Source organism: Ursus americanus, chromosome 15 (assembly GCF_024610735.1).
Source record: "Ursus americanus isolate L20-20 chromosome 15, mUrsAme1.1.p, whole genome shotgun sequence".
Lineage (NCBI taxonomy): Eukaryota > Metazoa > Chordata > Mammalia > Carnivora > Ursidae > Ursus > Ursus americanus.
In genome coordinates, this window is record NC_142141.1 from 64,227,654 (window position 1) to 64,241,948 (window position 14,295).

At 62.2% G+C, this 14,295-nt stretch overlaps 1 protein-coding gene across 3 annotated transcripts in view; it reads left to right on the plus strand.

Moving 5' to 3' along the window:
• Positions 1-14,295, plus strand: part of SLC12A7 (solute carrier family 12 member 7) — a 71,686-nt gene that overhangs the window by 17,742 nt on the left and 39,649 nt on the right. The window contains exon 1 of one of the 3 annotated variants that reach the window (XM_045808008.2): positions 11,811-12,173. The exons of the other annotated variants lie outside the window; for them this stretch is intronic. Within the exon in view, the coding sequence (XP_045663964.2) occupies positions 12,035-12,173 (139 nt within the window). The 5' untranslated portion in view covers positions 11,811-12,034. Of the gene's footprint in view, positions 1-11,810; positions 12,174-14,295 lie in introns of those variants that run through there. 3 annotated transcript variants of the gene reach the window in all.

Below are 14,295 nucleotides of genomic sequence, written 5' to 3' on the forward strand. Positions count from 1 at the left end.
ACACACTCACACTCGGCGTCCGCATGCCCGTGGCCCCTCCCACCGCACTGTCCCCTGGATGTCCCTCCCCCACCCGAAGGCCGAGGCTGCTCCTGGGACCCGGGGTCCAGCTTCCCTGCCCAGCAGCTGGTGTGGCACATGGCCGCAGAGCCCAGCCGTGGCCGTATTTGCGCAGACAAAGCTGTTTACTTTCCAAATGCTTCCAGCCCCACCTGGTGCCACCTGGGTGTGTCCGAGCTGGGTACAGGGTCTCCGCCTCTCGGAAGCAAGAGGCAAGGCTTTTCCTGGAGCAGTGAGGTGGCCAGGTGGATACCCCGTCCAGCCGGTGCCACGTGCCCCAGGAATGCACAGGGGGGCAGCAGGAGGGCTTCGTGGTGGCTGGAGGAGGCCCCTTGGACTGCGAAGATGTGGCTGTACGCCAGGAAGGGCCAAGCCCTGGGTGGACACACTCACATGTGCTCACACATACTCATGTGTGCACACGCCCCTGCATGCGCCCGTGGGGATTGATGAGAACCAGGTGGGCTTCCTCCCACTCCCACCTCTGGCAGGACCAGTCTTGGATGGCCAAGCTTGGTGGTTAGCAAATAATCGTTGAGCACCGTCGGGGGCTGCGTTGGGTGATGGAGGCCAAGACACATTCCCTGCATTGAGAAGATTAATTCTAGAACCTTCCATCAACAGGGTGAGGAGGAAAGAAACTACTGTCGGGCATCTGCACGTGGGCATGCCTCAGGGCATCAGGAGACCCGCGGCTGGGGCCAGCCCGAGGCAGCCTCCCTGATTGGCTGGCGGTCGGTCGGGTGCTTGTTTGCTGCTGATTGCTGGGAGAGATGGTGTCGGGTCTCCACAGCCCCTCTCGGAGCGAGAGGGTCTGCGTAAGAGCTGCGTCGTCCTGCAGGTCGTGTTTCTTGTGCCGCGGGACAACAAAGGCTTTATCTAGGCAACTGGGAGCAGCTGACCTTGATTCACCGGACTGCGGGTATTGCTGACTTCCTGCCCCGGGACGACCGGTTGGCACTGGGACAGGTTTTCAACCACGCTCGGCTCTGGTGTGACGGCACCTGCAGCCGTGAGCCAGACCGGCAGCCCTGCCACCACGGTCCCCGCCTGTCCCCGGGGCCTTCCCAGGAGATGCATCCATTTCTTTTTAAGATTTTATTTATTTATTTGAGAGAGAGAGCACGAGCGCACGTGAGTGGGGGAAGCAGAGGGAGAGGGGCAAGCAGACTGCCCGCTGAGCACAGAGCCCGACACGGGGCTCGAACCCACGACCCTGAGATCATACCCTGAGCCGAAACCAAGAGTCGGAAGCTTAACTGACTGAGCCACTCCGGCAGCCCTGGACACATCCGTTTCTAAGTAAACTTGTGCGGACAGGTAACACGGGTTGTCAGAAATATGCAAATCCTACTTGTACTTCTTCTTGAATGAGCAAAAGGTGATCTCTTGAGAAACCTCCCCCAGGATAAAAATAGAACCTTTGGCCCCAGCGGTTAACAGCATTGTAGGTATTTTCACGGGGTGTAGTACGTCGCATTGTGGTTTCATCTTTCAGCTCCTTGATGACGAACGTTGATTTGATAAAATGAGTTAGGCAATATTCCCTCTTTTTTCTTAACTGTCTGGAGGAGTTCACTACAAGCGGCGGTGTTTCCCAAGGGTTTGGAGGATCGGGCCAGCGCCGCCGTCGGGACGGAGCGTGGGTGGGTCTGACTGGGCTCGGCAGAGGCGGCTCTGCTCAGAGCAGCTAGTTCTCCCTGTGAAAATCTGGGTAGGTTGTTTCCCGAAGAACTGGTCTCTGTCATGGACAATTTCAAAATGCTTCCGGGGAAGTGATTGCTAACATCTCCCGACCATCAGCAGCTATGACCTGGGGCCGTGGCTTCTGACAACAGCAGGTCTCTCTGACCTTCCAGAAGCGACAGGGCCTGGGTCGAGGGGCGGGCGCTCCCTCTAGGAGCTCCCGGGGGTCTCGCCCGGATCCCTCCAGCTTCCGGTGGCTCCTGGCTGGGCGGCCGAGAGCCCGCCTCTGTGTCCCCTCTGCGTCGTCAACCGTCCCTCTCTCCTTTCAACACGGCCAGCTGTCCTGGCTCGGTGCCCGCATACCCAGTGTGACCTTGCCTTAACTCGCTCACTTCTGCAAAGACCAGGGTCTGAGTAAGGCCACGTCCCCAGCTTGGAAGTGGACCGTGGTTGGCTTAGTGCGGAGCGCGGCCACGGTGTGTGCTTGGCGGCCGAGCGCCTCCAGCGCCGGTCGTTAGGTCAACCTCCTTACACGTGGGGTGCTCAGCTCCTTTATCTCCACTGGTTTTTTTCTCCTCGTCCACTTGTTCTATCAGTTCCTGAGAGGCGAGTCTGAAGCCCATTAGCGTGGACGTTCTGTCCGCCTCTGCCGTCCCGGGCGATGGCGCGGAGCACATGCCCTTAGAAGGTCTCGTCTGGGGCGTGCTCGCCCGGTGAGTCAGAGCGGGCTCCTGCCCCCGTGCCTTCTTTGGTATGGAGCCTGTATTCTCAGTGCTCTGTGTTCTCCCTGCACGGGCTCCCTGTTTCTTGCCGCGGTGTGTTGGCTCGCTGGGGTCTGTGTGAGTGAGCGTGGCAGCCAGGAAGCCTCTCGGGCCCGCGTTGCCCGCGCGCTGCGTTCAATACCTGGATTTCGCGTTTGTGCATGAGAGCGCCACACCACGTGGCCGCTGCTGTGCGCGTCCTGACTCCACGCCAACTTCCTCACCCTCCTGCTGATTCTGCGTCCCCGGGCTTCTGCCCGGAGCCGTTGGCCTTCAGCTTGGGGAGAGGTTTTGTGTCCTGGAAATGCCATGATGTCGCCGGTGTTTAGGGACTGTGTTTGCGGGCGTGGACATCTGGGTGGGCAGCCGTTTTCCTCGCGCGGTTTACCCGAGTGGCAGATTTTCCTGGTTCTGCTCTTTTCATGTGCGTGTCCTTTCTCCCTGGAAGCAGAGAGTGGCGACCAGACGCTCTTAGCCAACGTGCGTTTTACCACTTTTCTCCGTGCTCATCACACTTGGACATGTGTTTGGCCTGTGACGGCTGCCTCTGGGAGGGCCTGGCTGCCGTCAGGGCAGACAGACTCCCAGGTTGGAGCTGCAAGGCCCAAGTGACCTTGGAGTACTTCGGCAGCAATCAAGCTTATTTTTAAAATGTATTTTTAACTCATTGCCCCGAGAAAATAGAAATTAATGACTTGCGGTATTTACACAAAAAGTCGTTCTCTATAGACCGCAGCCGGCTCGCTAGCGCTTTCCTCGGTCAGCTCTCCTGCAACCGAGCCAAATATTTAATGTTTGGCCGAGGTACTTGAGCCCGGAGATGGTTATCTAACTCAGATATGGCTCACACACCGCCCTTTCCCTCTCCTCCTGGTGGAGTAGAAGAAGGGTTTTGGTTCAGGCTGCCGAGTGGAGTTGGCCATGTCAGCTTGGGGCCCCCCCAGCTGGAAACCGTCCAGCACAACTGACTGCTGGGGCTCCAAGGGCCCTCGGCTCTCTCAGGCCATGGTGGGGGCGGCCTCTGCTCAGGCCTCGGTCTTTGCCTTGTGGCCTTGCCGTGCTGGGGGCATGGGGCATGCTGACGGGGAGGCTTTATTCATTAACATGGAGGGTCCTTCTGCCTCGATTCCAGAGTCAGCTGCCAGGCGAGCGGCAGCCGATGTCGTCCCGAGGGTGCCAGGGGCCCACCCAGAGGTACAGGACGCGGCGGGAGCCCTCCCCCCTCCTAGGGGCTGGCGTCTGAGCAGGCCCCCAACCCTGACCCAGACGGAATCCAGAAGCCCTGGGCAGGTCCCCACCTTCCTGGGCTGGTAAGTGTGACCTTGAGAGAAGCCGTTGGTCACCTTATCTGTGCTGTGGATAATAATAGGATAGAAATCACTGCCCCGGGCGCCTGAGTGTGACCTGCTTATCTCTGGACAGCAGCTGTTTAATTGAAATGATGGTGAAGTATTTTTGTCTCGGCAACGCTGGCTCTCACCACCCAACCAGAAGGTACAGGGAGAGTCTCCTTCCGTCCTGTCTCCTCCCAGAGGCCCTGTGGGTGCCTGGTGCCTTACAGCCACCACGACAGACTTCCGACGCTTTTGTCTCTTCCTTGCGTACAGTCCCTGGAAATTCCTCCACCTCACCCCACGCGGGGGGTGGGGGATCATTGATTGAAGCAGGTGTTACTCACGGTAGCCGAAAGGTGCAGACAACCCCAGTGCCCATCGACGGACGAGTGGACAAACAAAACGTCTGTCCGCACGCTGGAGTGTTGTTCAGCCTTCAGAAGGAAGGAAACGGACACCTGCTCCAGCGTGGACGGACCTCAGCAAGACTGGCGGTCAATGGGACAAACACTGCAGTCACCGCGTTCAGAGGCAGAAAGGAGGACGTGGTTTCCAGGGCCTGGGGGCCGGGGCGGGTGTTCCCTGGGGACAGAGCTTCCGTCTTGCAAGATGGACAGCGTTCTGGGGACAGCCGGTGGTGATGGTTTGCACAATAATGTGTTAAAAGGTAAACCGAGGCACATTACAGTTATTTTTTCAAGGGTTCATCTGAGCAGACCTTGATTGGGCAGACGCGGTTAGGAACCTCCCCAGGAGCGAGAGACGGGTTTCAGAGGCGACGAAGCCAGGAGATGATCTCATCGGCCATAGTGTGAGCGGCTGGCTCGTTCGGGAAGGCCGCCCGGCTGTTCGCAGGTCCCATTTCCTCTTTGGGGCATCAGAGCCACGCCATCCAGCCGCCGCCTCAGGTGTGCCAACACTCGTGAGCATCCTTAATGCCACTGAGCTACTCAGTTCGATATGGTTGAAACAGTCTGTTTAATATTCTGTGTGTTTTACCACAATTAAACAAAATTGATTTTTTGGCAAGGGAAAGAAAAATCAAAACGAGTCGACATTTTTGTCGAATACCTGGGGTTGGGTGCAGGAGGCCCAGCAGCCCCGTGTGCCAGGACTCAGAGCAGCCGCGAGGGCAGGCCTGCGCGTCCCACACACGGTCACAGCGCGGTGGCCGATGGCTTTCACCCCCACTGACTACATTGTCTGAGATCCCAATGCTTGTCGGGTTTCAAAGCTGCCCCCCTCCCAAGAATACCGCACCCCGTCATCACCACAGCCCTGTGAGTGGGGTCCCGTCCTCAGAGGGGACGCTGGTGTGGTCTCAGGGACTCTAGGATGACCCAGTGACCATCCCCCACAGGACTTGGGGACCACGGGGGTCACCACGGTCTCCCACAGACAACAGCCGAAGGACGGCGCAGACACGCCCAGGCCCGAGGCCGCAGTGCCCCACCCTTGGCCTTCCCCAAAACCCCTCGGGAGCCGCGGGAGGGACAAGCTCGCAGGAAGGGGTGCCATCACTGTGGGCCTGAGGGCGAAGCTGGTGTGGCAAAGCAGTCTTGCTTTGGGGCCTGGAGACCCCGGGGCAGTTTGGCACTCCCCCAGAACAGCGAGCCCAAAGACAAATGGGCTGGCGGTGGGGGCGGCCGGGTTCCCGCTGCGGCTGGCCCAGGCCGGCTCCAATAGCCAGTCCTCTTGGGGTGGCTGTGCAGTGGCTTCCAGGGCCATACTTGGCCTCCCTGGGAGGAGGGTCCAGGCAACAGACCCCTGAGTGCCCAGCCAAGACGCCTGGAGCAGATGCTGGCCCCAGAGGAAGGCAGCTGTCCTCTAGGACCTGGCGTGCCCCATCCACCCACTTCCCTGCATTCCTGGTGGCCTCCTGTCCAGCTCCTATGCCACAGTCTGGTCGGGGGGTGACACCTGACGTCGGCTCTGCTCGGGCCTGGCCCCCAAGCTGGCAGCCCTGCAGGGCCATGGCCAGGGCCTCCTTCTCCCAAGGGCCCACCCCTCGAAGCACTATCCATAGTCCACCTCCCTCCTCAGGCCTGAGGACCTGGCCTTCTGCGCCAGACAAAGCCTGGGATGTGGGACCCACTTTGCCCCACTCTGTGTGTCCAAGGATGGCCACAGTGCCTGGCACAGTGATCCTCGGGGATGGAGCTGAGCCTGTGGGAGAACTGGTCAGTGAGGCACTGACCTGCCCTGGGGGTCACATGACCCCTACCATCGCCCCGCCCGTCGGGACACCGCCTCCTGACGGCCACAGGACGAGGCCAGCTGCCCTTTCCTGGGAGAGCCCGCCCGACTCCTGAGGGTGGCCTGTGTCCAGGCATCTGGGGCTCCCCACCTCGGGGCCTAGGCTCGTGTGGGTGGGCGGTGGGCTCGGTCCCAGGGAAGGCAGAGCTCCATCTGGGCCTGCACTCACCCCTGCAGGACCGTGGACACACCTGGCTTTTGCCGCGCCTCCCGTCCCAGCCCTGCCTGTGCTGGGTGAGGTCCCGCACGCCACGTGCCTTCCCCGGGACCCACAGGATGGAGTCACTATTGTGCCTACAGGTGGTTGTTTTTTTCTTTCTTCATGACTAGTTGGGGCCACACAGAAAAAGACCCCGAGTAGTGCCTGATATATGGTGAGTGCTGGGATAGTCCCCACCTGGGGCTTGGGGTGAGGATGAGGGAAATGAGCAAAGGGGCCTGGACGTTGGCCTCCCTTGCCCCACGAGGCTCGAAGGGCCTTGAGGGAGCAGATGCAGGCGCTCGGTCTCTCGCGTTGGCCCGGGTGCAGGCCTCCGTCAGGGCCAAATACCACGGGGCCGACAGCCCATCACCCACCCACCAGCGGGAAGGCCACCTGGGATCTCCGAGCCTCGGGACCGCGTTGGGCCAGGTGGAGTTCTTCCGAGGTGTCCTTGTGATTTAACAAAGAGTTAGGTGGCCTGGTAGGCAGAGCTTGGGAGAGGGCGGCCCAGGTGGCCCCCTGCCTGGGAAACGAGGGGTTCGGGCAGGGAGAAGGTGTGTCGGGGGCCTGGGGCTCCTGTGCTTGTGTCCCCTTCTCTCCTGCAGCCGAGCTGCATCCCCGGGCATTGGGCGGGTGCTACGCTTTCTCTCTCCCACGAGGCGTGGCCCGCAGTGAGGTGCGATCATGGGCTACACTGGTGAGTTCTGTGCTCCCCGTCCTGACGTCTGGGCTGGACTGGCCCTGTCCGCCCCGAGCTGCAGGCAGCCAGGGTCACACGGCCTCCTCTCACCCACACGGTGAGGGACTGGCCAGCCGTGTCCGTGGTTGGCACCTCATGGACACCCCCGTCCCTCTGCCCGTTGTGTCCATGGGCTTGTGGGCCGTCTCCAGTGTGGCCAACACGAATGCACTGCTCGGAGCGGCCCAATGTGGGTCCTTGGTCCCTGTAACTCCCTGCGGGGAGGGGGATTGGGGCTCCTGGCCAAGACGAGTGTGGGTCTCCCAACGTGGCTGCACGCTATCCACGCCTGTGCTCGGCCTGGTCTGTGGCCGTGGGCTGGCGTCCTTACACGTGGCCGTGGCAGTCCTCTGTCCTGCTGCTGTCTTCTCCTTACTGATCTGCGGGCTCCTTGTAGAATCCGGACATGCCTGGCCGGCCGCGTGGATGACAGCTGTCTTGGTGCCCTGGGGCGACTTCTCCATTCTGGATGGAGCTATGTGAGGACCGGAGTCCACTTAGACACTTTCTCTTTCAGGAAGAGTGCCTTCGAGGCCACGAGGGGACGCCACAGCCACCATTTTTAGTGTGAATCTGTCTCAAGGAGCTTGACATTAGGCTGTGCTCCCGCAAGCTCGGGGCCTCCCTGACGGTGTCCCCTCACACGCAGGCCCAGCCCAGTGTGGGGGCCCCATGGCGTGTCCTGCAAGCCTGCCAGGGGCTCCATGGCAGGCTGAGGGGTGAAGCCTGGCCAGCCCTGTCTGCAGAAAGATCCTGAGTGGACGTCAGTCATATGCACTGGAACCTGGGAGTCACATGTGAGGCCTTCGGAGGGACGGTGTCTGGGAACGGCCTGCTAGACCCTGGGGGTGGGAGGACAATGAGGCATTTGGGCCTGAAGGGAGGTCAGGGGCACCAAGGCCCAAAGCTGGATGCTCCTGTCCCTACCTTCCCATTCGCGGGAAGTCCAGGGGAACGGGCCCCCCTGGCTTGCGCCTGGCTCCTTGACAGCCTCTGGAGAAGGGTGGGGCCTGCCCTGCCTACGCAGGAGCCACGGGGCCGGGGCCCGGGCCAGGAGTGTGGGTGGAGGAGCCCAGGGAACAGGGCCTGGGTGGACAAGGGATGTCCTGGCGAGAAGCCCTGTTGCCTGACAGTTTCTGGGGCTCCTCACCACCACCCGTGACCCCAGCTCCTGTGGGAGGGGCTGAAGCCGGGGCACTGGCCCGCGTGGGCCCCAGGACACTCATCGTGGTGAGATGGGCAGGAATGGATGCAGAGGTCACGCTGAGGCTCCGTGGCTTCAGACATTTCTGAAGGGGTTTGAGATACCTGCCGCACCAAGCAGATGGCCCTCAGGGGTCTGGGCAGTGCCATGTGGGTGTGGGGGGCAGAAGGGTCCCTGCCGGTGCATGGTCCTGGCCTAGGGGCGAGAGTGCCCTGTGTCCAGGCCCCGGGAGGGGCTTGGGGAGAAGGTGGCAGCCACCATCAGGAGCCAGCATCTCGGTTCGGTTGCAGACATGCTTTCAGACCCCACCTGCGTGGCAATGGGCTTCTCGAATTTCCACCAAGATTTATTTGAAAAGAAGTGACCTGTGGACCCAGAACAGGGTGTGAGGGCAAAGCGGTATTCCGGCGTCTCAAGCGCCAAAGAACGGCGAAAGGAAGCGTTTCTTCTGTAATCAGTGTCCTGACAGGTGGGAGCAGGGGCACAGGATTCCCACCAGCTCCCTGGTGGGAGAAGAGAACTGTGGGCATGGTATGAAAGTCCCCTGCCAGCCACCAGCCACCGTGGGGTCCCTGGGGGGTTTGGCTGAAGTGGACTCCGTCCGCGCTAGAGCATTATAAACCCTATTTAGCACTCAAGTCCTGTATGCTTTCTAACTTCCGGTCTCTTAACGTTACTTGCTTATCTCAGAAAACAAAGCCCAGCAAGGTCTCCCAGGAGCTCTGGAGATGGGATCCCACCTTCCCAGCTTCCGATTCCAGGCTCCAGGCCCTCCTTCAGCACTGCCTCCGCGGATGTGCCCCACAGTCCCCCACAGGACGTCCTGAGCTGCGGACAGCTGCCAGGGGGCACTGGAGGTCATGCAGAGGACGGTGTTTTTAAGAGATGGCCATGTCCCTTCAAAACCAGGAGGTTTTACGAGAGCTATAAAATTACCTTATTTTGAAAGATTTCCGACGCACAGAAAGTGCAAGACTAGCATGAGAGCAGTCACACAACCCCTACGACGATCCCATGGTCCCATAGTGTTCTTTACAGCCGTTCTTGCTTCTGTGTCCTCAGGTGACAATGAGAGTCAGGCCATTGTTTGCAGAACCCCAGAACCGGTTCAGTGCTCAGGGCAGAGAGCCCGCCCCGCCCTGCTCAGAGCCGGACTTGTGTCCCCAGGGCAGGCTGCAGGGCTTATGAGCCGGGAAGCCACCCAGACGCCAGTGGTCACAGGGTGTGCGCCTGGGGCCGAGGGCTCCAGCAGAGAGCCGGGGGCGGGGCGAGGGGGGGGTGCCCGGTCTGGCCTGCCGCCCCACTGTGCCCTGCGGGGGACCACTGCGGCAGCCCCCTTCCTGAGCCCCGGCAGGAGGGGAGGGGCAGACTTGGGCCTTGGGTGGACCCCTCAGAGAACGTTCTCCCCGCCCTGCCAGCCAGCAGAGTCCAGTTGCCACAGAGCCTGGAAAGGCTCCTGAAGTGACCTCTCCCCTCTCAGACTTCTGTCCCCTGCTGTCCTCACACTGCCCCCTGGCAGGGACGGCTCACCACACTGTTTGCTCTGCAGAAGGAACTTCGGCTTTAAGTAAAGGGGCCTCCCTCCCCTCCGCCTCCCTCTTGAGCTGCTCAGGTTCCTTCTGTCGCCCCTCTTTCCTCCTGCTTCCTCCTCCTCCTCCCCTCCTACCTTCTTCGCCCCCCACATCCCCCCTCTCCCTTCTCCCTGCACTCCTGCCCTCCGGGTGGGCTTGGCTCTCAGTCCAGTAGCGTTGTGGAGGGTCTTCTCCCTTTGTGGCAGGAGCTGGCCTTTTCCTCAGGACTGGCCCCGGGTCCACAGGGGTGGGCACCCATGTGGGTGCCAGGCTCTTCCAGCCTAAAGGTGCCAACTTCCTGGGAGAGCTGGTCTTGGTTTGCCAGGGCTGGTCTCTGCCCTGGACCCGGGGCGGTTGGCACCCCGTCCCCCACGCATCCTCCCTGGTGGATCCTGGACAGCACGCTGCCAGCCTGGAAAGACAAGCTGAACTCTCGGGCCGGGAAAGTTGGAGGGTCAGCCATAGCCTCTGAAAACGAAGCGAGAAGAGAGTCACCCCCCAGCCCCTGTGAATGGCCCTTTACCTCTGGACCTCAGTTCCTCATCTGTAGAGTGAAGGTGTGGGCCCAACTGGTGAGCTCCTGGGATCACTTGTGGTCAGACACCACTTGGTCTGGAGGGAGGCTGGCAGCCCTCTTGCTCCAGAGCTCCCCGCACCCCAGGGGCCACAGCTTTGGTGACCAGTGCTGAGTGCAGGGGCTTGGTCAGGGCCGTGCAAGCCTCCGTTTCCACACTCCTACCCTCCGCACCACACACACTCTGCAGTTTTGCTGAGCGATGCCCAGACTCTTTCCACAAAGGCGGCCCTTCCCTGAGAAGGACATCTGGAAACTCTTCTCTACTTGGGGGGGGGGGGGTGGCCTTCTCCCCACCTTTCTTGTTGCTGCCCCAGGAAGGCAGCTCCGCCATCTGACACTCCTGACCCCTGCCACGGGACTCCGTATCTCTCTGTGGAAGCTGGGGCGTGAGTGTACACGAGAGCAGTCCCGGGCAGCCAGCTGGCCCTGGCTGGCCCAGGCCACCTGGGGAAGCTGGTGCTGGTGCTGGGTGGGGCCGGGAGCCTGGGGCAGAGGGTTGGAACCCGGGCCACCTGACCGACTTCTTTTGTCTTTAATTGGGAATGGACTTTCTGAGTTTGGTTTTATATTGTTTGTTGTTAATATGAAAAAGTGCAGAGAAAATGCATACCTTCGTAATGCCAAGACCAGAGAGAACCACATGTTTCAGGGGTGCTCGGCCCCTCCTGGTGATCCTGAGTGCGTGGTGCGCTTGCTCGCCCTCCTGTGATTCTGCTCTCCGGCCGTGAAACAGGACCTCCCTTGGGCTCAGTGCACCTGGACGCCATCAGGACTTGGATGCCAGAACTTATTTTCACTTTGATGGGCATTTTGTTGTTGCCTCCTTTTCACGTGTCCTTTGTTCAGGAGAGCTCCAGGTCCTGGAAGATGCAGGCCAGTGGCGTCCTGGGGGGTACCTGACTGGAGTCCGGAGCCCCCCCTCACCTGGCCTCCCTTCCCTTCCCTGGCTGCCCCAGCCGGGCCCAGACGAAGGAAAGGGAGGGCTCCTTGGCACAGAGACTGGAAGCACTCCCTTGAGCGGAGGGGAAAGGCCTGGGGTCCTCTGTAGGCCAGGACCTGTCTCAGACCCTTGGTAACTTGTCTGGGTTATGTCCCTTGAGGACAGAGCCCCCCAGCAGCCCCGACAGCCTCCCCCACAGTGGTCTCCACTCCCCACGCCCAGCCCCTGCTGAGCATGGCTCCGTCTGGTTGGAAACACCTGCGCTGGGGGCGCCTGAGCCAGGCAGGGATGGAGAGGGGAGACCAGATCCCCGCTTGGTCTGGTGGATTGGGGGGGGGGTATTGCTCTGTCCTCGAGGGCTCCACACTGCTTGTGCGGGGACCCTGCGGGCGGAGGCCAGCTGGGGGCACAGTGGCGGGGAGGATAGGGCGGGCAAGGGCCTGCTCTGGGCGGGGTGATGCAGAGGGAGGGGGCACCCTGGAAGCGCGGGCGGTCGGGGAGGGGACCTCTGCGGAAGGCGCCCCGCCCCGCCGCGCGCAAACTTTTCCGGAGGCCAAGGGGACAGCAGGTGAGGTCACGTGGCCAGGGGGCGGGGCGAGCCGAGCCGGGGGCGGAGCGCGCGGACCCCGCCCCTGCGCCCAAGTCCCGCGGCGAGTCGGCGGAGCGCGGGTCGGAGTGCCGGCCGGAGCCGAGAGCGGAGCGCCATGCCCACCAACTTCACTGTGGTGCCGGTGGAGGCTAGGGCGGACGGCGGCCAGGACGAGGCGGCCGAGGCGGCCGAGGGGACCGAGGGGACCGAGGCGCCGGGCCCCCCCGAGGGCGAGCCCGACTGTCAGAGCCCGGGTGAGCGCGGCCGCACCTGCCCGCCGGACAAAGGCGGAGCCGGGCTGCGCGGGGCCCGGGGACGGCCGGGAGGAGGGGCGGCCCCGGAACCCGGGAGGGGTCTGGAGGAGGAGGACGCAGGGACGTTACCCCGAGGAAGGCTGCTTTCCACCCCCTCTCCCCCACCGCTTCCCTCGGGGGTCCCCCCAACGGTCCCTCTCCCTCCCCACCACGTCTACCTCCCACGACCCCCCTCTTAGCCCCCGGCACCCCTCCTGCCTGCAGAGCCCCCTCACCGGGCTTATCGCGGGGGCGCAGGGCTCCCAGGGGTGGGGGCTGAGCTTTGCTGTTCCATGCCTGGCCCACCCTCCCGGGACACTAGAAGCACCTTCTTTCTCGCACTCGGGGTGGGACGCCCGGGGTAGTTATGGAAACGGGGAGGGGCCTCCCCCCTCCGTGAGAACGTCCAGGCCCCCCAGGTCCCGGGCGAGACCCGTTAGGGCCGCCGGAGCGCCTTCCTGCTTCCTTCCTGTTGCCTTTGCTCTGCTCTTGCGCGCTGGGGCAAAGGGCCTCCGGTCCGATAAGCCCGGCCGAGAGCCCAGCACTGTGGGCCTCCTGACTGCCCACAAACCCGCGCTTTTGTGGGGTCATCCGCAGGAAGGTAGGCCGGCCCGGCGGGGCTGGGGGAGGGGCCGCCCCATCTCAGCAGAGCTGTGGTGTGGCGGAGGGGTCCTCTGGACCCTCTTTGTTTCTGGGCTCAGGAGGTGTCTAGTGCTTTCACTTTCTCTCCGGGGCATCTCCCAGGCCTGCTCCCTCTGTTCTCCAGGCTCCATACCCCAGGTTCCCCCCGGGGTGATGAGTGGGTCACCCCCAGTAGCTCTGCTCTAGAATTGGGGTCCTCTGAGAACAGTCCACTGTCTTTGGGCAGAGGCTCCGTGCTCCCGGTGGCCCAGACCCCGTGGTAAGGCCAGGCACCTTCTAGCAGCAGCCACCGTCAGGTGCACCCCCTCCTTAGGTGTCCCTTCCCCCCGTGGGGTGAGGCCCCTGTCCAGCTTTCCTGTGTGTGTCCTAGGGCCTGGGACAGGTGGTGGCCGCTGCCTGGCTTGAGGGCTCGCGAGCAGGTGGCAGGTGAAGGCAGCCTGTGCGCAGCCTCTCCCTGGTTTTGAGCTCTGGCATCGTCCTCCTGGGTAGAGCCGTGTCCCAGCGGCCACCAGCAGTGCCTCACGTTTCCAGAGGATTCTCTGCAGCCCTGCCTGCGTGTCCTGCAGCCCATCCGCTGGCCCCTTCTTGGGCGGACTGCGGTCCTTTCCTTCCAGAGTTGGAGTGTGTCTTGTTTTGAAGGTGGGGTAATTTTCTTCCTGCTCGTTTCCTTGTCCCTCCGTTTAGAAGCTCTGCGTGGTGCTGTTGGGCCCATGGGCTCAGAGCCAGGCCCTGCGGCTGCCAGGAGGGCTGGGCGTAGTGCCCATCTGGGCTGGTGGGGGGCCGGGGTCCTGAGCCCCCGCCCGCCCTCACTGACTGCTGCCCACTCTCTCAGCTTTCATCTCCTTCCCTTCCTGCCAAGGGCTCGCCTGGAATCTCGTTGCCTCGCGGGATCTCTGACTCCGGAGTGCGGGCAGATGCGGTCGTGGGCTTCGCGCTCACCTTCTCGCAAAGCCTGCCTCGGAGCTGCGCTTGTGATCCCGAGCTGAGCCCGCACAGAAGTCACTGGGTCTTTGACGTTTTGTGCTCTACACTCTTCCTTTTCCCTGGGAAAGAGGGTAGCGTCCTGTGCGTGTCCCTGCGCTTATCTTTCGGGGACTCTGCTATGGCAGGCTTCCATGTTTCACATAAGGTCCCACAGTGCCGTTGGTGCTCAGAGGTGCCGTCTGACTGGCACTGCGTCACTGGTGTGAAAAGGGGGCTGGGGAGGCAGCTGCACTCTGCTTGTCAGGGAGGGTCCTTTGTGAGCCTGGAAGGCCAGGCCTGAGCCCCTCCCGAAGGCCCACTGTGCAGGTCAGGTGCGGGGTGCGCACCCCAAGGTCCCAGCAGTGGCCACATCTGGCCCTGTCCCAGGCTTGCTGGCACTCTGGCCAATGCCCCAGGGAAATTCCTGGCTTTCTGGGTGGGCCTCCTGGTGGTGGGGAAGCAAGGCTGGGGAGATCCT